We start from the raw sequence: 23,326 nt of genomic DNA, 5'->3' as shown, positions 1-23,326 counted from the left end.
ATTTGATTTTCCATCATCAGTGATCTGTAAGCACCTGTGAAATGACTTGTATATTATTTTACTGTCCTCTGTGTCTAGTGGAAAGTAACTACAGGGCACCACCTCCATTTTTGGCTGAGAAAGTGGTGGTCAGCATTTTGATGGCCTGGAAAATTGAAGTAGATATTTTGTTTCCTGTTGATCAGGTCCTGGGGAGAAGTTGCTTGATTAGCCTTGGTTCAGTTTTCTTTGTGAGTGAAAGCAAACAACAGATACTAGCTACTCTTTGGCTTTTTTCGAAGGTTTTGATGTTCGGTGCCAGGAATGGTGCGTACATGGCACTCAAACAGTGCTTAGCCCTGACATTAATGCTGAGTGATCCCAGCTAAGGACTGAATAATTAACTATCACCAAGCCCAGTTTCAGTTACTTCAGGCTTGTGTTTGTGCCTGACATACCTGCCTCCGCATAGCTGGAAGTTTCTGAGGGCTCTGGTATGTGCACAGCAGGGTTGTGGCACGCTTGCTGCTCTGGTTCCCAGCTCCAGATGTGGGCTGGTCCCTGTGCCTGAAACCCTGCAGGCTCTGCTGAGGCTGTACGCACCAAAGGGTGGCTACTGCAATTTGGAAAACCCTCCTGCTATTTCCGTTCACCACAGGGCTGCTTATCCTTGCCCTGAGCATGTTTGTGTGTTGTGCAAGGAAAATGCAACTGAGGCCTGCAGCTGTTGTAATCAGCTGTGCTGTGTGATCTGTATTCAAAATTATCAATGCAAATGTGACTCGTTGCTAGTATCTGTATGACCATAGACTGCAGGAGCATCCCATCTCTCAACCTTGCTTTGATGAGCACTGGACAGACAGGATAAAGTAGACCCAGACCAGAGGAGCTTCAGGTTTAAAAAACTAAAGGAATGGAAGGAATGGGACATGCTTTTTCTATACAGATATGGTTCCAAACTCCCACAGGAAGTCTGAGGCAGACCTAGAAACTGAATCTTGATCCTCTAAGGCCAAGTCCTAGCCTTAGTGACAAAGCCCAACCTCTTGGAGATTACCAGGGATGTTTCTCATCTCTCCCATGTGAGGGGGACTTGTGTTCATTTAAGATTATTTGCTCTAAAGTCCACAAACTGTGCTGTTGTAGATGCTGACTTGGTTCTATTGTCACTAATGATTTTAGTAGCTCTAATGATGATGACTTTCCAACAAGCTCAAGCAGATTAAGCACCATAAGAATTAGAGCTGTGGAAACCCCAGTAAGCCTTGTAAATTTGCTAGTGTCCCGGGAGACCAGTACTGTTGTTAGTTACTGTGAGGAAACTGATTGAAAATAGTACTGTAGAGGACTATGAACTGCTGGTGTATTCAGAGTTTCCAAGTCAATAGCAATAAAAGTCAGACCTGCTTGTTCTCTCAAATACAGTATTAAAATTCATAGTTGGTCAAGATAGCTAATGTGATATAACAACTAATATGAGATTTCTTACCCAATGAAGTTTTAACAATGCCATTCCTTCCTTACAGTGATGCTTCTTTAATTTCTGCATCTTCCTGACACTTTGCACAATTAGCCTGAAATTTCCCCCATCATGGACTTGAGAGACACTTTTCTCAGGAAAAAGGTACATTATCTGAGGTTGCATCATAGTAGAGAGTCATAACATTAAACAAATGTCTTGAGAGCAGGTAGATCAAGGAGTTTCTGAAAGGGGAAAACAACTAAAAGACAGTTTGCCCATGGATTCAAGGATATAGAGTTGTAAAGCTTTCTGCTCCTGTTTTTTCTCCCAGGTAGACACTGTGAAAAGCAGTGCTGCCTCTGCAGAAACCCTTCCCTATTGACAGACAGGCCCAGCACGGGCAGGTGTTTGAAGTGCCAGTATTGAAGTGTTAGCTACCTCTCCTGTGCTCAGAGTGGTAGCCTTTGAGGTCTCCCAAGGGCTTTGAAATTGGCTGCTCACCTTTGAGTAGCACATAAGGGGCTGCTTGCCTTTGAAGTCTTGTTTGTACTAGGGACGCTTTCATTTACAAAAAAATAGCACCATTGCTCAGGCCAGTCTTTGCACCAAAGGAGCCTGAGCTCGTTGCACAGTCCCTAATGCAATCTAGATGCTGGAGATGCTCCTGAAACATTGAATAAGACTGAGGGTGAAAGAAGTGTCTGCAAGACCTGCCTACTTATTTGGTGGCAGGTCTTGGTGTTCAGAACTCGCTGTGCTCTGTGCTTTGGCCATGGCCATGGTGTGACTGGAACCATGAGGGGGATAGGGATGGTGTCAGAGGTATCTTGAGGGAGCATGAGTGTCAGGGTGTACTTGGTTAAGCACTTGCCTGTGCTAGAAAGAATTAGCAAGCTGAGATCCAAAACCAAGCTGTCTTTATGGTAACACAGCATCAAAAGAGTCTGTTGAATGATCCTGTCCCACAGAGAAACAGGCTATATGAGTGAAAGGACTTCTTTCTGCCAGTTATGTTTCATCAATACTAGTCTTTTCTTCAAGAGCTTCGTGTGGGCTAAGACTGATGTTTTTCATGCTCTTAACCAGTGTTTCTTTGCTGCTGAATTATATAAAGGTAGAGTGAACCTTGAAATAGAGCTCTGTAATTTTCTTTTGAAATGAAGTTAAAGTTTTTGGGTTCTGTGCTCTGCTCTACAGACTGTCTTTGAGCCTCTTCTTTCCCTCAGTGTAAAACAGACAGGGATACTTGTCCACTTTCTGCAAAGTGTCCCAGTGTCCAGGGCTTTAAAACAGCTGCATAACTCCTTGTGTTTGGCTTATCTCCCAGTGTTGAACTAGATGTAGTGGTTCTGAGCACAGTTGTTTCAAACCTGCTTTGGGGCTATCATCCTTCTTGAGCAGCTGGGTCCAAAAGCATTTCTGACTGTAAACTGGAACTGACAAATTTGGGATCTGCTTTTTTTGCTTAAGCCCATCTTGTCCCAGCTTATCTAGTTTTCTTGGACTGAATCATGGCCAGATAGGCTTTAGATATGGTTCTGTGTACCTTTCCAAACTATGAGGGCTGGCTGGAGAGTGTTTGGCCAGTGTGTGCCCCAAACTCTGCTATGGGAGTGGTGGTTGAGTGCAATGGATACAAGGTGACAGAAAGTGTTCTTAATGAAATGCATGAAAAATATTTCTGAGTCTGTGGTAGGCCTCAATGAACGTAGCTGTTTCTAGAAGCCTGAGCAGCTTTTGAGGCTGGAATTGGGATTCTACTGTCCTCTGCAGCAGGAAGATAATCCTCCTCCCTGATAATCCGTGGTTTGTGCTGCCTGTCTCTGCAGGCTTGCCGAGCTAAGCTGTTGAGATGTATTAACACGCAATCAGCAGCGTGAATAACTGCTGCTGGGGGAGGATGAGGGTGAGGTGCTCTGGGTGAGAAGCAGCTTCCTTCAGCTTCCTTGCCACTGCCTGCTTTGGCTGTAACTTCTGAGAGAACAGGTCTCCTGCATCACTGTTGTGGTGAGTGAGTTATGGACACTCGCTTTGTGAAGTTCTCAGCCCATTTTGTGTAGCAAGCTGCAAATAAGCTTTTTTATGTCTGAGACCTGCAAAAAATACTTTTCTGATGGAGCCATCAATGGAAAAATGAGTGTGGTGCTGGGGGAGAAGGTGCAATGCCTGGACTATCTCTGCTGTGTGTTGAAGCTGCTCCAGGCCCTTGGAATGAACATCTCTGCCCAGAGTGTCAGTGTGTAAACACAGCTGTTAATAAAATGGCCAAGGGGCTGATTAGTGAATTTCTACATGGCCTGCTGGAGCTGGGGTGAGAGCCAGTGGGCCATGCAGCACCCAGGCCACAATTGCATGGCCTGGTCTGCCTGCCTGCTGGCAGTTTCATGGCTTCTGCCCTGGCTTCTTCCAGGTGCTGCAGCCTCCGTGGCTGTGGACATGTGTGGTGTGCTTGGGAAGGGGCACTCTGACCCAGCCTATGGCTCTGTGGGTATCTGGTGCCTGGGGAGAGCCCTGCACTGCCTGGGGCCTGTGGCCCTTGGTAAGCCTGCAAAGCTTAGTTTAAACATACGTTTGGGAAAAGGAGACAGCCAAGCTCCCAGTCTATAATATAATAACCCTCTATAATATGCTCAAAGTCTGTGTTGTTCCAGACAGTGCCTGGACCTTCATGGTGTAACTCTGGTGACCAAAGTTCTAGGCTGACCAGCAAGGCTGGGAAAGGCCGCCAGGTTGCCCTCCATGGTAGGGGATATGGTGCACTGGGCAGCTTCTGGCTTTGCATTTCTGCCAGGGAAACTGAATTGTCTCATTTGTTGGGAAAAATCTGCCTCTGGTGAAAGAGAAGTGTTTTACAGGGCACCTGGGGACCTCTGAGGTTACCAGGGGTTGAGAAATACTGCTTGCTGTGGACATTCATATGCTGTTACCCTGGGAAAAGAAGAGTGCTTGTTGCAATAAGGCATTTAGTTTTGCTGTCAGTATTTTCCAGAGGTTTAAAACAATTGGGAACACTCATCACCTACTGCCTAAAGGTTTGTTGGCAAGCAAAATAATCTCTTTCTTTCTGCTCCTAGTTTTTTTCTGGCACTTAGGGCCTGTTGTTCTGGGAAGAGCAACCCGGCCCTCCTTAGCCGGCAGCCCTGGCTGAGGAGAGGAGGAGGCTGTGCAGAGTACTATAACTGTCCAGACAGAGATGAGCTGGTATTCCTGCCCTGGGTTGTGGGGAGGGGAGTTGGGGGCCTGAAACATATTTGTGTAGCATTTGGGATTAATTGAGTTGAGGAGCTCTCATACTGAAGAGATGGCAGAACTATAAATCATCAGTGATCTCTGTAGCTGCAGAAGCAGTTAGGACAGAAAGAAGTGCTTAGAAACAAAATCCATCATAGAATGTCAAAGTGGGTGGTTTCCCTTGCTGGGGAGAGGGTCTTGTCTCTGGACAGCAAAGGGAATGCTGCCTGTGCATTGCAGCCATCTTTCTGGAAGAAGAATTTACTTCCAGGTCTGCTGCCTGTGTTTTGTCCCATGTCCTGCTCTCCCACTCTCTACTGTGATTTCATTTGGATGCTTTTCTCAGATCCCCAGAAAGGAAAGTACTGTAAAGAGCTGCCAAGCAGGGTTTTGCCTTGTAGAGTGTACTGAAATGCTGAGGCCTGGTTGGATGATGGTATGATTGTGTTTCTATTTTTCTGTGTGCGTGTGTTTAATACGAAGGCCATTCTCTGTTCTGGTTCAGTGTACATTACTTTTCTTAGTGTGCCTGTTAGTACTGTAACTTACAGCCTGATCTTTTCCCCTGCTTATGAAGTGACAGTGGTATTATGTTGCAGCTGTAATGTACACAGTCTTACACAACTCTTTGTAGTGTTTTTAGAGTTGTGATGACCTTGAAAGGTTTGAAAGAAAACTGAATGCAAACTCTGGCGCCATTCCTGTGGGTGCTTCAGCATGTGCTTAACTTTGTGTAGTGAGGTAGTATGAGTGTGAGTGGTTTGTTTTACCCAATGGATGTAAAGATAAGTGTCTCTGTGGCTGATTGCAAGATCAGAGTCTCTGTGGGATGATTCATTTAATGCACGTAACTGTATCTGTGTGCATGCCTTATATGTATATCATGCAGTTGTCTTCATCATGTTTTGACAGCTGCACTTTGTCCAATAATCCATATTTCCTGAATGTGTTGCTTACCAGTCCTGTGAAACATAGAGACTGTTTCTCTTTCCCTGTTTCACATCCTCCAAATAAGCAGTTGACCAGAGAAATTCCATTTTTATTTCCCCCCTGAAATTGGTTTCCCTTTTTCTCCCCATCTAGAAGCTCTCTGACAGAGTGACAGAGCCTCCTCTGATCTAAGCAAGATGCTAACCTGGCATGTTCAGGAAGGGCAGTTCCATCCCTAAAGTTACAAACAGGTTTATGCAGGATAAAGCTAGGTTATTTATACCCCAGGAGAAGAGACGCCTGTCTCTCCAGAGGCCTGAGATGGTGGTCATTAACTTTTCCACTTCCCAAAACCAAAGGTGCTGTGCCTTTTTAGATACTTGTGAAGTGTTGATTATGCTTTTCTGCTCTTTAAAGCTCAGTCCCATTGGGTTCAGGCAAAAGAAAAGCAAGCTTTTTTTAAAAACGTGTTAATCACATATCTGTCCTCCCTGTCCACCCTCCCAGTATTTAGCTGTTGCAGAGAAAAATGTGATGAAAGGTTGTTTTTATGTGTGTTGGGAAGACTGACAGGGCTGTATTTGAAGTCTGTGAGAGGGACAGTCTGGTGAAAGGCATGGTAATTATCACATCTTGCTTTTTTTGCATGTGGGCTGCTGTTTGCAGCTTGGCTCACCTGAGGCCGTGTCAAAGCCTAGGCTCAGCACTGGCATCAGTAACCTGTGAGCTTTCTAGCAAGTGTCACTGAGACCCCTGCAACCAGTGCTGAGGTAAACAGCCTTCAGGTGTTGGGCCAGGGCTCCTGCCCCTTGTCATTCTTGTTTCTTTTCAGTGTGTGAGCTTATGGGTACTGGATTCAAGTCAGATTCATCAAAATATAGTAGCACTGCTGGCATTTTCAGTACAGGGTTTACAAATAGAGCTGTGCACATCTAACTATCTTCTGTTTGTCCACTCTTAAGTTTACAAAATGCAAGTGGATACTGGCAGATGCTCTGTGTATTGCATGTCTGCCCTTATGCTGGCCCACACCCATGTCACCTCCATGTGGTGTCTTGGCAGTCAAACACTGTATCTTGATGTGACAAGAGCTGGCTGTAAACTTACAGCTATAAATCTGTTGGGGCTACAGTGGAGGTCTGTCAGTGCTGTGCAGGTGGCAACTGGCTTATTTAGCTTCTGGGGGGATAAAATTTAATTTTTTTTTCCTATCATGGTTTGTATTTCTGCAGTTGTAGAGCCTGTTCTGGTTACAGTGGATCAGCAGTTAACAGAGTTTATGGGACATTGTTTCCAATTGCTGTGGTCTAAACATATGTACACCAGCATTGAGTTACTTCTGCCTGGAAATAAGCCACAGAGCTATATATAAAATATGTTTGAACTGGTGCAGTAATGTTGTTGGTATAAATAGAAGAAAGTGGTAGACCCAGGGCTTCCCTTCCTTACAGCTGATTCAAGAAGACTTTCCAGATACTCTATCTCCAGTGGAAAAGGCTGTGGAAGGTGGCTGAAAGCAACAACAAATGCCATATGGCGTGCCTTCAGGGAAGAGCATAAGTGCTTGGGTCTGGAGCATTGGCTTCCTGCTTGAAGATTGCTCGGCTCTTTTCTCTTGTGGTGAAACATCTGTCAGAAATCCCAGGATTCAGTTTCAACAACCTGGTGGCCCAACACCACAGAGTTTGGTCTGTGACAATCGTAGTTTTTTCTGACTCCAGAACTGTTGCTGAGTTTGCTTGAACTGTCGGACTTTTTCCTCTCAAACTGTTAGAACAGGTAGTGTGGGTACTTGTGGAGCTGCCTTGATCATCATGATGTCACACGTGGTAGGGAGCAGTATGTTGGAGTGGCATCATCTGGGGTTTCATGGGTGCATCGAGATGCTGCTGTCATCTTTTGAACCACGGGGACTATGTGTAGGACTTCTCCCAGGCAGCGCTTGTGAACATAACTCTTGCAATTTAAAAACAGCTTTCTGGTTCTTTGTTGAGATTGTTTAGTGCAAGTATTTGCTCAGTCAGCTTGGCTGATGTGGCAGATTGTGCCAGTTTCTGTGGTCCTTTCTGTCACTGATAGATTTGTATCTCACCTAAAGGAAATGTAGGAAATGACCTCTGTAGAAATAGCAGAAAGTACTGATAAGCACTGAGCAGCCAGTTTTAGTCTTTGCTTGTGGATTATATTAATTCCATCTTTGAACTCTAAGTACTTCTTTTGTCTTTGGCTAATTTTTAAACAGAGACAGTAGCCCAGTATTGTCTCCTAAGTGCTCGATTGCAGGTATCAACCTGCAGACACGTTTGCAGGTCTTTCCTTAAACAGACTGATGTACTTAGAAGAGAGACAAGACAGTGTACATGTGGGAATGTTTTTGGGTTTCAGTGCTCCAACAAACAATTCTACAGTCATTTCTTTCTGCGTTTTTGTGTTAAGAGTGCAAATCATCAGCTGCATTCATTCAGCTCTGACAGGCCATCAGCTCTGTTTCATCCAACACCTCTCCTCTGGGCAGTGATGGGAATTGCAGGCTGGATTCATGCAGGAGCCAGTTCTGGTGCAGCGGTGACAGCAAATCTTGTATCCAGCAGTTGCCCACTACCTCTCTGCCAGTGCACCACAGCAGGGAGTGGACACAAGCTGCATAGAAGCTTTACAGCTCTCATTTTACCAGAGAAAAATACGGTTTGACCAGGGTTAGCATGGTGGTCCAGCACAAATAGGGATGTTCTCTCTTGTGCTGCTTTGCTCTTCAAGTGTTTGCCTGGTTATTATCTCCCTTGTTTAAACTGCAGAAATGTACTTAGTTCAGGTGTTTCTGAACTACATGTGTCACTCAAAGTTATTTCTTATTCAGACAGACTCTGCTAAATGCTTCTAAGCAGGTGAATGTGTCTAAAGCTATTTACCAGGAAATTAGGAGGGTTGCCCCCCTACTAATTATGGAAGACTGGAGTTCCATAATCTCTACTTTTGCTTTCTACTTTTTACAACAGCAATTTCTGCTAAGAACTAAGAATGTAAAAGCAGCAGTTCTTTGTCAAGTGTTGAAGCAACAAGAGTTGGTTGTGCCCTGGATCTAGGGCTTTCTGAATTTCTAAACAAGAGCAGTAAAAAATAGTGGTTATTGCAAAGGTTTGCTTTCTTGAAATGTGACAGAAACCACATGGTAACAAAACCAAGAGGTTTTTCAAGTATGTGGATAAGAATTGTTTCCTCTGAGTATGGTGTTACTTCCCCAGTTCTCACATTTGGTAATTCTACCAGTTACCCATGTTCCTGAACCTAAATGCAAGTTAGAGGAGACTTCTTTTCCAGAGCTACTCCCTCTTTTAGGGTTTTAAGGGACTTGGATGGCTTTTTTTTTCTGTTAAGTCACTTTAACAGCTACTCAAATATGTCATCTTATCTTGGACTACTGTACCCCTCATTTACAGACTTTGTTTCCTTCAGGAAAATAAAATGAAAAGAACCTTGGGGAAAATCCCAGGAAGAAGTGATTTAGGGGCAGAGTAAGTGAAGAATGAAAGCAAGTTGAATGAATGACTTAATGAGTTTGTTTAGGATTGCTTTGTAGTTACCTTCATAGCCTTTTGTCTCTCTCTGGTTTATTTAGTGGTGATTTTGTCTGTGTGTGTGCACGCAAAAGTGTGGGGATCGATGGTGTTTCTTGCTGCTGTCCTAGAGGAAGAGCATTCAGGTCTTTGGGATGCTGGGTCTATGTCATAAAACTTGTAAGAAAAAAAAAAAATTGAACTATTTGGAAAAGACTCAACTGAATTCTGCATCTGCTGTGACTGTTGGATGATGATTGCTTCTCCTGAAGCACCACTTGGCATCTTTGCAGCAGGAGGATGGCTCAGTGGTGTGTACCTGGCTGAGCACATATGAGTTTGCTGGAGTTGTCTGTGCTGGCGACTGAGCAGCAGGGGCGCGTGACAGGGACACCAGAGACACCATGTTACAGGTGAAGGGCTTTCCTCTGTACTGGAACAGGAGGGGAAGTGGCAGCAGGGTTGTTGAGGAGATGGTGGAAGTCAGTGCATGTGCTGTTCTCTTCAGTTTGCTTTCTCACTCTTTGGCCCATGTTCCTCTGTATCAATCCCCCTGAGGGATGTGGTCTCCTTTCTGGCTGACAGGACAAATCTCTTGGGTGCTCAATATGCATGTTGATGGACAGATGTGAAGAGCTTCTTAATTCCAGGACTCACGAAGGGCAAGATGCTGATAAAGTCTATTCTGTAAGAAGCTTATTCTTTGGGGCAGAGGGCAGGGAAGAGTGCAGGGAGGGATTGCCTAGTGCTGGGCAGTGAGTCTTGGCAGGGGGCAGGCAGGAAGCTTGAATGTCTCCTCCTGTACATACTGGTTGGCTTGAGCAAAAGAGAGAATTCTCTTTTGCTTTCTTTTGATTAATTTTTAAGCTTTCTTTAAAAATACTGTCCTTGGCCTCAAGCAGGAGAGAAGTACAGGAGTGGTGCAGCATGATCTATGCAGTAGATAGCTGCTGAAATTTGTGAGGGAGTAAGATTATTCCCAGTTCTGTTGCTAATTTGTTGCATGTTTAAGACATTTAACCTCAGTGTTTGTGTGGTCTTGCCACCTAGTCCTCTTATACTTCTTGGTTGTAGATTGCCAACTGTGTGAGAGTACACGTTGCTGCCTGCTGTGAGTACAGGAGGGCTTTGTGTTTGTTGGGACTTCTTGAAAGTACTGTGAAATTAATAATAAATAGTTCAGACAATGTTTTGGGAGAGATGGAATACTGATCTTTTAACCTCCTGCCTCTTTCCATAGGGATGTTGTCTGTGTGATAAATGCTTTGCTCTTACTCTGTCCTTCCTGTTGTATTTATTCCCATCTCAGCATCTTTTAAATTGTTGACATGTTGTAAACTGATTTAAATTATCTTTAAAAATTACAAAACCATTTTCTCATTCCCTGAGGATGCAGGTATGTGCTTTCCCCCATAACATCACTGAAATCTTAGGGAGATGCATGCATGGGAGGACAAGGTGTCTTATCCTGGAGCGGTTCAGGAGTTACAGGCGAGATCCTTCAGGTGACAGGAGAGATGAGCTCTGAGACACCTGCTCTGTGGAAAGAATCTGGGCATAAAAAGATGGGGCTTGTACATACAGAGTCTCTTTAAGACACTACTTACAGTCTCTTTAAGACTTCCTACAGCTATGCTCTTCTCTAGAAGGCATAGTTGCTTTTATGACAATGTGAGGTGGGTAGGGTAGGGGTGAGATATGGCAGTTGAAGACTTTTAGGGCAGAATGGCTGTGTAAATCACTGGTGAAGGATGAAAATTAATTGATTTGGCATGGGGTCATGGGTGAAAAAAGAAATTACAAACAAATTACGTGTGTTGCCTCAGACAGGCTGATCAAAAGGCTTTTCTTCATCCTGCGTAGCTCTGTGTTTCTACTCTTGGACTCAAGATGAACCACTAAGTTCCCCCCCAAGCCTTGTCAAACAGTTCACAGATCCGTTTATACCAAAAATAAGCCCCAGAGAAGAAATTAAGGGGAAGGAGATTGTAACATGATGCTTTTCTTGAAGTGCTGAGATGTGGCTTTCCTTCTGTGGCTCCCCTCAGCAGGGTTGACTGTGGGGAAGACGTTCTGCTCCCTCTCTTTCTTCCCTGTGTCCAAGTTTAGCTTGAATGTATGTGTTGTTTATAGAGTTCAGCAGGAGGTGATTTAGGAGGGAGTCCTTGCCATGGTGGTATCAGTGTGAGCAGTGCTGTGTTATGGCCCCTGTGTTTGACTGCTTCAGAGTCAAGAATTATGTGGTGCTGCCACGGTTTCCTTGGAGCGTGTGCCCGAGAAGCTGTGGACTTTTAACTGTTGCCTGTTTGCATTTAGGAGCAGGCTCAGCTCAGGGCTGGGACCAAGAGGAGGGACTTCAGCAGAGCCACAGAGGGAGCAACCTTGCCAGCCTGTGGCCACATTCCTATTGGCTCTTTTTCTTGTCTCTTGCTTTTTTGTGAGTGCTAAAGCCTGGGCAAAACAGAGGGGAAGGAGCCTTTCCTATCTGGGAAGTGATGATTAATGATGATGAACAGTGACCCTTATGCTGAGAGAACCGTTTGTTCCTGCTTGATTTCAAACCCTTATATGAGTAACTGAAACTCTGCCCAAGGGAGCTATATAGACTTTTTTTTTTTTTTCTATTTCTTCTCACTGAAGCACTTTCCTTGCCTGTATTCCGAGCCCCGTGCATGGATTTGGAGGAGACCAGTGTGTGAGATTGCCAGAAAGTCAGAAGTTGCTTCCACTGATCTGCAGTGTTGCAAGTTTGCATTTGTACCTAAAACTTGTATAGGTAGTTCTTGATGCAGAGGAAGGTGAATTGGCTTCATCTTCTACTACAAAGAAAAAAAAAATCATTGGACAAATTGCATGTATAGGAGGACAAAGCATACCCTACATAAAGTCTGGTATCTTGTCTACTCTCTTTCCTTATGAAAAAGTAATGCACATTTGCAAAGTGGAAAAATCTGGTTCTTGTGAAGGAGTGATCCTGCAGAATTCCTGGTCCCAAGAGCTCAAGGAAGGGTTTCTTTGAAGCCTGCCCACACAGAGGTGTCTCTGTTTTGTTCCATGGAGCTTAACCCCCTGTGGAGCTGGTCCGATTGACTCCATGTGCAGATGCTTAGTCTGGAACAAATCAGGATTGACTCTTTATGTACCAGGAATACCTGTAGCCTGTTTGATGTCACTTTTTCTTTTTGCATTCATTTCATGCGTCCATTGTACAGTCTTCACAAACTTTGCTTATACCAACAAAAAAGAATTTCCCATATCAAAGTCACAATAGCATCATGACAGCACTGACAATGGTGGACAATTTACACACACTTTTTCCCTGTCCCTTCACCACACTTGTATCTCTGAAGCTCAGATTTTCTGAAAGTTTTGTCAAATCTCAATAAAGTCTGAGTTGGTGTTGCTTTTACAGTGAGAATCATGACTGAATGGTAGAAGAAGGAGAAACTGCTGCTTGTCTTGCCTTTGTCTGGAGTTGGTAAGGTTACATGGACCTCTCCTCATCCCTGCAATATTTAGGAAGAAATTGAACTTAATGTGGGAGCGGGGAAGAGAAAATTGGTGGTCCAGGCTGTTGTTAAACAAAGAAACAGAAGATTATTGAATGATGACTAAGTTGTGCTGTAGAAGCTGGTAGGAAATGAATCCTCTACATGTCCTCTTTGCAGGCTGCAGGAACACTTGCAGGTGTGTTCTTCTGTTCTAAGTTCCCTCACTATGGTTGCTGGTAGAGGTGCTTTTAATAGCCTCCCACCCACTCCCTGGAGCTGTGCAATGGTATTTATGGCCTGCCTGGGACTGCCTTTCTTCAGGTGCATGAAGAAGAAGGCAGAGTGCAGATTCAGCACGTCGGCCCGACAGCTGGGGCTGATGGGTCAGGAATGCAGCCCTGACAGCTGGAATTGGACTGAAGGCAGCCAGCGCAGTGAGGAGGCCAGGAGGGGAGAGCAGGCAAGAGAGGCTCTGTGGAGAGATGGACAAATGCATGCACACTGTGGAAAGACAGCCTATGGAGACCCTGGGTTGTTTGTGTTTCGTTTCTCCCACCTTCATCCCTGATTTGCTCTGTTTCTCTAAATGTCTGGATAATTTTTAATAAATGTGTGCACACCCCAGTTGCAACCCCTGTGCTACACAACTGGTGGAGGCATTAGAGCTGAGGCTCAGCACTTCCATTGGAATACCCCCATCCCACCTCTGCTATTATGCAGATTTACAAATGTAATGTAATGCTCCCCATAACTCAGTGATTCAAAACCTTTTAGCAAGTCAGTTTCTGCTCTTGCCACTTCTGTGCCAAGGAGTGCCATTCATAACTTGGGTTGAAGGAGATTGTTCCCTGACTATATTAAAGTGGTTATCTTGAAATCAAATTGCATCAAATTGGCAACTGCTTGTGTCATACTATGATGGTCTGGTCAGGTGTTTTTCTGTTTTGTTTTGCTTTGTGGGTTTTTTTCCTCTTTCACTTTATTTTTTTTAATTGGTTAATTGTGAGGCTTGCTTATAGCTCTCAATCCTTTTTCCCACGAATACCGCCTTTAAACTGGATATTGGCTGGAAACACCTTAAATATCAGAACATATCTGTGTAGTGGATTGCATGAAACCAGTTTCATGGTCTTGCAGTAGTTCCTGGAGGGTCAATTGGGCAGGTGGTGTAGGTGGGCAATGGTGGCTGTGGGCAAGGCTTAGGAAGCTTACAGCGAGAGAAATGGAGACTGCTCTGTCAGCCAGAGACCTCCTGAATGGGTGTGTTGGAGCTTGGCTTGCTACTGTTGCCTTTTGCAGGTGGAATATTTTCAGCCTCCAGGCTTGTCAAGACATTACTCTTTCCTAGCGCTGGTTGCTGAAGGAAGAAAGACTGGCTGGAGAAGTGGGAGAGGATAGAAAAACCTCTTAAAAAATATAAAATACTTACATGTAAAAGAAATTTTAGAAGTGCATATTCTGTATTCATAAACAAAAGCACAGGAGCACATTGGGTAGATGAGGGGCAGAAACCAACTATGGAGCTGAGTAGTTTTGTTGTTTGTGTGCTTTTGTAAGTCAAAGACCTCCTGCAGTTAATTCTATCCACCCATCTTCAGCCCTTCCCCTGCCAGACCAACAATAAAAACCCTAACTCCCCCCCTCCAAAAAAAAAAAAAATCAGGCCGGGGAACCTGGTCCAAAGCCAGACCTTTGCATGTTAAGCTGAAGTGCAAAATGAATATTTCACAGCTGTGTTATAAAGCCCTGAAATGAAGGCTTTGCAGTGGAAATGCTGACAGCCCCTTAAGTAGAACAGTATGCTGTAATTAGTGCTCTGTGTTTTATGTGCCAAACGAAGCTCAGCAGAACTAAATGTAAAACTTGAAGCCTTTGTTTTTCTGCAGCAGTAACAGGCCATCAGACAGTGTGTTCAGACGATGGATTAGTGCCTACAACGTGTGCGCTGCTCCCTGGAGGTCGGACGTGCTTTTTTGCGGTGGGGCTCGGGGGCAGCAGCAGGGATGTACAAACAGGGCCAGCTGTGAGATTTGGCGCTCTGTATTGAATTTCACTTATGTAAGATAGACAGCTTTCTTAAATGCTGACGCTGACAATGTACAGCCACATTTTCAGCATTTTCACGTATTGGATGCCAGAGTGCATTGATACGACTTTGCTGTGTAGCAGCATGGAAAACACGTTGGAGTGCATGCAGAGGTGCTGAAAACTCTGGGAGCAGAATGTAGAGAGACAGACGGGCAAACCACGGTGCTGCTGTGAAACTCAGGCCTGATGTTGGAGCTCCCTGTGTCACTGTATTGGACCAAAGAACATTGGGGTCTCAAGACTAGGATCTCAGGTTGATCAGTAAAGGGTTGTGTTTTTTTTTTTTATGTTTTTTTTTTTTTTTTTAATTTTTTTGTTTTTTTTTTTTTTTTAAGACAAAAGCCCAGATGATTATGTAGCCACTTCCCTCTCTTTCCCCCCCTCCAAGATTATTACTTAGTTACAACTGATTAAGTGCTAGAGAAGGCTTTTCGAAGTGGCCCTCATGGGTCATGTATCTAAGGGATTTCTGTGTCCTTTGCTTTTTCAGGAGCCCGTGCCTTTGCACATGCATTATTAATATGCCTATTTTCAAGCAGGAGAGGCATGAGGGCAGGCACATTGTGCAGTGGACGGTAGATGAACTCTGATGGATGTTGTCTTGTCATGCTGACTCGATGCCGCCACTTAATTAAATGGGTTTGAATGTTAACTATGTTATACATAGGCCCATGGGAAGGCTTTTAAAATAGAAATTGTCTGCTTGTGGACATTTGCTGAAGTAGCCATTCTGGAGTGGATTGGAATAGCTGTGCTGCAAGAACTCTCTCTGAGGATGCTCTTGATCATAGATGCTCACAACGGTATGGAGAGAAAGGGGCACGTTAAAATCAAACTATTAATTCAAGAATAGGCTTTCCCATTCCATAGAGCAGCAGACAGGACAGAATGGGGGATATGTTTCCAAATGCAAAGCAGCAGCAGGTCTTACCTGTGACTTTGTTGAGCAGGGTGACTTCTTTGTTGTTCTCTGTAAATGATCTTAGATGTCAGAAAGGCAGATTGAGAGTAAGGGGAAAAAATGGAAAACAAAACAGGCTTTATTATCCTGCTCTGTAAATGCTGTGGCCATGCCTGGAAAGCTGCATGTGGTCTTGGTGTTTGCCCTTTGTCTCAGGAAGAATGTAGGGAACATAGAAGGGCTTCACAGAAGAGCTGATAGAGGATATGAAATGGCTTTCAGAAGAGCCATAAAGTGACTTCAAGAAGACTCTTGTACTTGGAACACACATGACTTGAGGTGATAGTATAGCTCCTTACAAAATCATGAACCACCTAAAGGTGGTGGATAGGGACTGACTGTTCACTGTCTATTCCCATACAAAGACTGAGGCATGTCAAATAAAACTATTAGAAGTAAGGTTTAAAACAAATAATGACAGGTGGTTCATCTTGCAATATACCAGACTGGTGGAGTTCCTTGCCAAAAGATGTGGTGAATGCTAAGCTTTTATAGACAAAGTGGATAAGTTCATGGTGGAGAACTCTACTGAAATAAGTTAAAAATGCAGAATATCTATTTTGAGACTGGAAGACTGACAGGATGTGAGAAAGAATCAAATTTGTTTTCCTTGATCTTATCCTTTGTCCATACATTTTTTTATACCATTCTTTCTGACTTTCCTCCTTTTGGCTGCAAATGGGAAAAGAAACCAGGGCTAGATATTGGTCTCTGATCCAAGGTGGCTGATCTCCTGAAGTCTGGAACAGACATATCTGCTTACTGGACATGGTTTTCTCAGGCTGTAGCCTCCTGCTTAATGCTGTAGGTGCTGGAGTGTGTGGGCAGCTCTGTACATTAACATCAGTTTTCTCCACTTGGTTGTCATTTTGAGCACTGGAGAGTAGCACAGATCCTTTCAAATACTTTGCTTTTTTGTTTCCATGCTTAAATAAATTGTGCTTGTAGTGAACAATGAGAATTTGGGCCCAAAAGAGAATGAAGATAGCATAAGAAGGCAGGTAGTGAGACAATCAAGTCAGAAAACTCTAATTTCTTTAGCATTTGAGTGTGAGGATAAGGAGCTCAAATACTGTTGAACTCCTAACTTAGTCTTTTGCTGGCCAGGGAGAATGGTGGTGTGAGTGGCAGCAGGCTATTCATTATTCAGCCTGCAGTCAAAGCTCTTTGAGGGATGCCTGGTGGCCTAAAGCCTAAGGATGGCTTTCTCTTGAAAATGTCTCTTTCTCTCTTTTAAGATGAAGGCAGACCTCAGAAATCTGCTGTTATGCAAACAGGCACAGATACAGGAGCTCCTACCCAGGGGTTCAGTAGTGAAACAGTGCAGCTGTAGGCAGAGTGAGTGCCTGTGACAGTCAGGCAGGACTGTCAGTGTGACGAACTGTCCCCTTTGGCACCCGTTCTGGTGGAAGTCATTGCTGTGCTGGCTGTGTTTACTACTGCTTTCTAACAGAGTCCTGCCTGGATGTGCAGGCCACAGTGCTCCTGTACTCCCCTGTGGCTTTGCAAGTGTAGATGGTCCCAAACGAATGCAAATGATGGGAAAGAGGAAAGTGTTTACAGGTGGGGGTTAAGTTGGGCTGATCCTTCAAGGATTTCTGTGTTGTCCTTATAGCATATGGAAGCAATTGTTTGTGATAACTTCCTCAAAACAACAGAAAGAGCTCACGCAAGAACAAAACTCACTCTGAGACCTGGGTGCAGCTGGTCACACATGGAGTTTCCTGAGAAGCCAGACGAGGCTGGCTGGGGCTGTTCAGATCAGTCTTTCTGAAACGATTATCTGCAGAGATGGAAGGCAGAGATGATATGGCTTCTTTCCCCAAGCATGGGCTTGCCCCATGCACTGTGTGGGATTGTGCCTGGTGGAAGCAAGCGCTGCTGTCAGATATGCCCTTTGACTTCAGGTGGGATTGGGCTGCAGTGGGACCCCTCTTTCTGGGAAGGCCCAGCTGCTGTGAATACCTGTTGGTGCCTTGAGTCCTGCAATTCAGGACTCTGCTGGTTTGGTCCTACCTATCTGATGGTGTTGGGATTTGATGTGGAAGGAACAGGGTAAGGGATCTGCTTAGACACAAAAATTTCTTTATACACATTTGTGCAGTTCCAACTCACCAAATTTTTGTAAAATGGCTGAATATCAGATTTTGCAACATAGGTGTTAGCTGCACAGGTTTTGGTGCCTAAGAGTGTATATTGAGCATCGACATTTGAGTAAAAGTTGACCTTAAAGGGAAAGAGATGGGATGGTTTCAGATAGCAAAGTGGCAGTGCAAAATGAGCTGCAGAAGTGTTTTGTGTGTGGATCAATTCAACAGCTCTTGCAAGTCGCACAGAGAATGTTGACTGAAAGTGCCAAATGCTATTAATAGAAGCCTCAAGATGAAGTAACAAATGCAGCTTGTCAGCCTCCTCTGCTGCCTCTAATTTAGGTACAAATGGCAGGTTTAATCATGCAGTTGTTTCCAGGTTTGGATGGGGGTGTTGAGGTGGCCCATTAGTTGCCTGTGAAGGCCTGAGCAAGCAGTGACATGTCTGACAACTGTAGGATTCAAACTGGGCAAACACAAGAGCTATTGTATGAACAGTGTCTCAAATCTGCAGGGGAACTCTCCAGGTCCTGTGGCTCAGATCAGCCTTGGGAAGGTGTGCAAAATAATGGATTTCAGACTGGGATGTGCTGAAGTACTGCTTGGGAGACTTGTATGAATGGCAGTGTTTATGGCTGTGTAGGGCTGGGAGACTGCCCTTACCACAGGAGGAAGTGGTAACTTCAGAGGTGGATAGTGCAGACCTGTATCGACTGATCTGCCCTTTGCTGACAAATCTTAATACCAGATTAGGAAGTTAAAGTTGATGTGGTTTTGCCCTAATTAACCATATTAAGAATTCATTTGTTTTAGCTGGCAAATTGAGATACTTCCAGTTCATACTGTGTTATCTATTGTTTTTCTCTCTGAAATGTTTTTCATTCTCAAATTTTTTGACAAAGTGACTATCTCTTGCCCCTATGTCACCTAGTCAGGAAGATGGTCATGGGGAAAAAACTGGTGTATTGTGGGCAGGTTGGTGGAAGTGGATCTCACAAGTCTCATAAGATCACATTTGGTTACATTTTAAATTTATATGCGTACTTTCTGATGCAAGTTGGTTTTAATACTCAAGTATTATCAAGTGGAGTTGCTGCCTTTGGGTAGGCTTTGTGGGGTTGCCTTTCAAGTTCTTTACACTAGAAAGTTTTTGAAGTTAAGATTGGGAACAAAAGAGGGGAAACCTTTTTTAGAAAATTAGTTGTGAATCTTTAGTCTAGAGACAGTTATCTATTTCTGTAGCACTTTTTCTGTCAATATCAGAGGTATGGCCTTGACAGTTTTTCTAAAGGAACAGATGGTCTGTTGGAGGCCAGAAGATACTTGCTGGCCCTAAAATAATCAGATTGGAAGACTGAGCTACTCCTTTTCTGTCAAGCTGTGTGCTGACCATAGGAGAAAGGTAGACTTTCCACATCCTAGCCTTGCCACAAAAAGTCTCTTGGCAAAGCAGCAGGGGACCTCCACTGACTTCAGAGTGAGAGAGGAGGCTGGAGTAAGGGTGACATTTTGGTGTTGGTGATGTGAGGATGTCAAGACAAATCAGGTAGTGTTCCTGTTTGGTTTCTCTTCTTCTTAAAGACTTGTAGGAGTCAGGTTGGGCTTTGGATGTGCAGCTAGATTGATCCAGTTGCCAGGGAAAGGTATGTTTGTTTTAGGGGTTTATCCCCTGAATTTGGTCTGATCTTCCTGTGGGTTTCCCCAGGCTGGCAAACAGAAAACAAACAGAAAATTACAAGTAGAACATGGTTTTCTGCTGGTTTGGCCTTCTGGACATGTAATTGCCATGCCAGGACTGTCTGGAGAGGGATATCACTGGGCTGAGTAAGGTCAGCTCCGCTGTGGTGTAAGACTGCACACTGAGAGGCTCAGTAAATGTCCCTGCAGAGCAAAATCATACCTGTTGGTGAAAGTAGGTTGCTGAAGTGCTGCTGAATATCTGCATGGCCAAGGTCAAGCAGTGCCTTTTAGGATAGTGGCAATTACAGCCAGACTGAACTAAAGCCTGCAATGAGCAGTGTAATCACAGCATTGCTAAATTGATGTTTGCTGACAGAATCAAGTAATTGGTGCCTTATCTAGATGGAACTACTTGATGGCACATGTCTCTTCCACTTCCTCCTTTGCTGTCAAGAATGCATTTTCTGTATGAATTCAAACCTCTTCTAGTTTGGAAACTGCTGATATTAGCCAGATTCTCAGCAGCAGAATCAATGAGTTCTTTCTGCATGTTTTTGAGCTGCTTTAAAAAGATTTGTTTTGAAGTATTGTTAACAAATGTGGATGAGTAGATATCCTCCTGGCCTTTCCCACTCCTCTCCCCAACCTTATTCCAATATTAAGTTGAAACAAAACTAGTTCCTTTCTTTATCAGTGGATTTGTAACTACATTGTTATTTGCATGTTCTTTCTTAACAAAAATCCAGTGGAGTTTTGTAAAAGCCATGTTTTCAGAGATTCTCAGTTTGCAAGAGGAGAATTTGGTGGGTTCTCATAATGTCTTAAAGTACCTGGGGTATATTATTAGTAAGAGGGGAAAAAAAAGACCAAGTTGCTCCAGAGATTGGAAAATGAAATCTTCCACTTTCCATGTCACTGTTTGAAGGCAGGCCAAATTTGAACTAACTGAAGGCATGGATGGCTCATGTTAAGTGGTGGCACCTCAGCTCTGTTTTACCTGCTGAATCAAGGAGATTCTCTGTGTGGGGTTATTTCTGGCCCCTTACCTAGTAACCTGAGCCTTGAGCTCAGTGAGACCTTGTGTCTCACCCTGCAGGCAAACTCCTCAGGTCTGGTAAGGCGTGCGGTCAGGGTGGCGTGGGAAACCTGCCCCGCCCCTGCCTTTTGTGCTCCACCTCGGTATAAATGCAAGATGTTCGTCTTCAGGGCAGCTATTAAAGTCAGTAGTAATTATTACAATAGTAACTTCTGATGCTGTGTCCGTGCCCCTAAGGCCTTAACCAAATGTGACTTTGATGATAATTAAAAACAGAAGTCTGCGACCCAGTAAAATCCTTGAGTTTGGCACAGACAGCAATGCTGGGGAAGAATGTATGCATCAAATATATAATAAATAAAATGAAGCTGTGCAAATGTAAAGGAAAGAGAATAATTTTGTGTCGGTCAAAATAACCCCAGGGCTGACAGCTGCTTTGTGCTCAGAGGTTGAGTCCTTTCATGCCACAAACCAGATTTTGTGCAGTGTAATCCCACTGCAGCCTTTTGCTGAATCTCCCTGGCCTTCTCTGCTCCTGAAACATTGTGTCGTGTCCATTTGTCACCCGTCCTTCCCGTTTTGGTGGTGGTTTTTCTTTTTCCTTTTATCAGCTTCTTACCGCGGAGGCCTTTATATCTTCCAAGTAGCTCTTCCCAGTTGCATTTCTTTTCTTTTCTTAAAAATAATGGAGATGCTTGCCTGAGGGGAGTATGAGGACATTTAGATAACAGTCTCTTGCAAGGGTCATTGGTATGCAGCAGGCTTGTGAATGTTTATGGGGTTCTATTTCACACTTCTGGCAAGGGATACCCTCAACCACTCGTTGTGATTTCCACCTCCAGCACCATAGGAAAAATGGACTATTCAGTTCCTAGGAATACAAGGCTGAGACCAGGCTGAACCACATGCTACTGGATGTGTCAACCTGGAAACTGTTTTCAGGAAAGAGCCAAGCTCTAGAGACAGTGGTATGTTGCTCTTAGTGGAAGGATGGGATTCTGGCCAATGAATGTGCATCCCAGCTTTTCACCAGTACTGTCTGCTGCTTGCTTGCATTGCTCTGTTTGCAATGCTCTGACATAGAAAAAGTAATAAGTGGGTCGATAACGCCTTCTCTGTACCCCAGCAGTATTTTCCTGTGCCTATACTGAAAGTTGAATGGAGTTGCTTTTGTACCTGGTGCTTCTCAGTGGATTTCTAGGAACCAGTGTGAACCAGACCATCAGCATCTGTGTTATGGGTCTATTTGAAGTGCACTCACATTTCATGGTGCTTCCTGTTTTCTTTCTTGTATGCTCTAGGTGACTTTGGAGAAGGTGTTGGGCATAACCGTGTCGGGAGGCAGAGGACTGGCCTGTGACCCCAGAACTGGCCTCGTTGCTTATCCAGCTGGGTGAGTTACTAACCACATTCCTCAAAGCTAAAGTAAACCATGACTGATGCATTAACATAAAGATTCAGGTTGTTTCCACGATCATCTTCTATAGGAAGCCTATTTACTGCTCTTTAAACACCTCAGCACTGTTAGTTTAATTGGCAGGGGAGAGGGGTTGCATTATCAAATTTTAATGAGATGCCTTTTAATGGAACTAGTCTCATTCCTCTTGCTCTAAGCTGGGAGTTAAATGCATTTTGTGGACTTTTCACTGTGTTCTGTAGTGTGATGAACATAGGCATAACTCAGTGTGATTCTCAATCCAATAAAAACCTAATGGAACAAATGATTCTTTCAATGAATTGACAGAAGCCTTCTTGTAGATGCCCTGCAATTTATGACTTGCCATGTTCCTCAGCCAAATGTGAGGAAATATTTCAGGCTAACAGCCTGAACCTGCTTATATGTGAGTTCTTTGGAATGAAACACATCTTGTCAATTGTAGTCTAAGTTCAAATAGAGGTATCCAGAAGGAGACTTTGATGGAAAGCAAAAGAGCTATCTACAGGGACATGGGTGAGGGCTGGAGAGGTCTGCTGCAATGCAGGAATCAATATGAGTTTGGCTCTCCTTTGAGCTTTTTCTGCTGTCAGCAAGCTAAAAGAGAAGACAAAGGACATGACTCCAAGTCATATTGCATGGACATACTCTTTAGACATGAAAGCTGGAATTAGAAGACAAGAACTTCCACATCGGTTGTAGATGATGTTTTCAAGGGTACCATAAGTGTGCTAGCAGCATTTAAAGATTCTGTATTTGTGGCTAAAATGAGAGATGGAGTCAGTGAAACTGGCTAGGAATTTTTGCTTGTCCTGGTGATATCCTAGTTCACAAAATCACAACATTGCTGTGGTTGGGGGAGCCTCTTGAGATCATCTAGTCAACCCTGGTGCTCAGTCAGGGTCACCTCTAGCAGGTTGCCCAGGACTATGGTCAGACAGCTTTTGAATATCTGCAGAGATGGAGATCCCACCATCTCTGGGCACCATGTTCCAGTGTTTGACTACTCTCATAGTAACACCAACAAAATAAAAACATAAAAAGAAAGGGTTTAAAAATTTTTTTATGATTTAATTTATGCCTATTGCCTCTTTTTCTGTCAGTGAGCAGTCTGTTAATCTGCAGACAATTTGAGGTCCACATCATTGTTCAATAGCGTCTGTTATGCTTGAACTCTTTGGAGCCAGGCAAATATATTCTGGTGTGTTTTGCCTCTTCCTGTGTATCTTTTCTGATACTGAATATGCTCACACTTGAAATGAGCAAAGAGAGAAGAAAATGAGTGCAGTGAACTCATTTTGGGCTCTTGCATAGCTGAAGGTAGGTTAGCTTTGTTAATAGCAACGTCCTTTGATGAGCATGCCTGACATTGATTTAATCAAGTGTGAG

The 23,326-nt window shown here is 43.9% G+C and overlaps 1 protein-coding gene across 4 annotated transcripts in view; it reads left to right on the top strand.

Annotated features, from left to right (window-relative positions):
- MAPKBP1 (mitogen-activated protein kinase binding protein 1) overlaps nucleotides 1–23,326 on the top strand; it is a 101,359-nt gene that overhangs the window by 7,212 nt on the left and 70,821 nt on the right. For all 4 annotated transcript variants that reach the window (XM_058025474.1, XM_058025471.1, XM_058025473.1 and 1 more), the window contains exon 3: nucleotides 21,804–21,895. In XM_058025474.1, coding sequence (XP_057881457.1) covers nucleotides 21,804–21,895 — 92 coding nt within the window. The remainder of the gene's footprint in view (nucleotides 1–21,803; nucleotides 21,896–23,326) is intronic.

This window comes from Melospiza georgiana, chromosome 6 (assembly GCF_028018845.1).
Source record: "Melospiza georgiana isolate bMelGeo1 chromosome 6, bMelGeo1.pri, whole genome shotgun sequence".
Taxonomy (NCBI): domain Eukaryota; kingdom Metazoa; phylum Chordata; class Aves; order Passeriformes; family Passerellidae; genus Melospiza; species Melospiza georgiana.
This window is presented reverse-complemented; position numbering and strand designations above follow the sequence as displayed.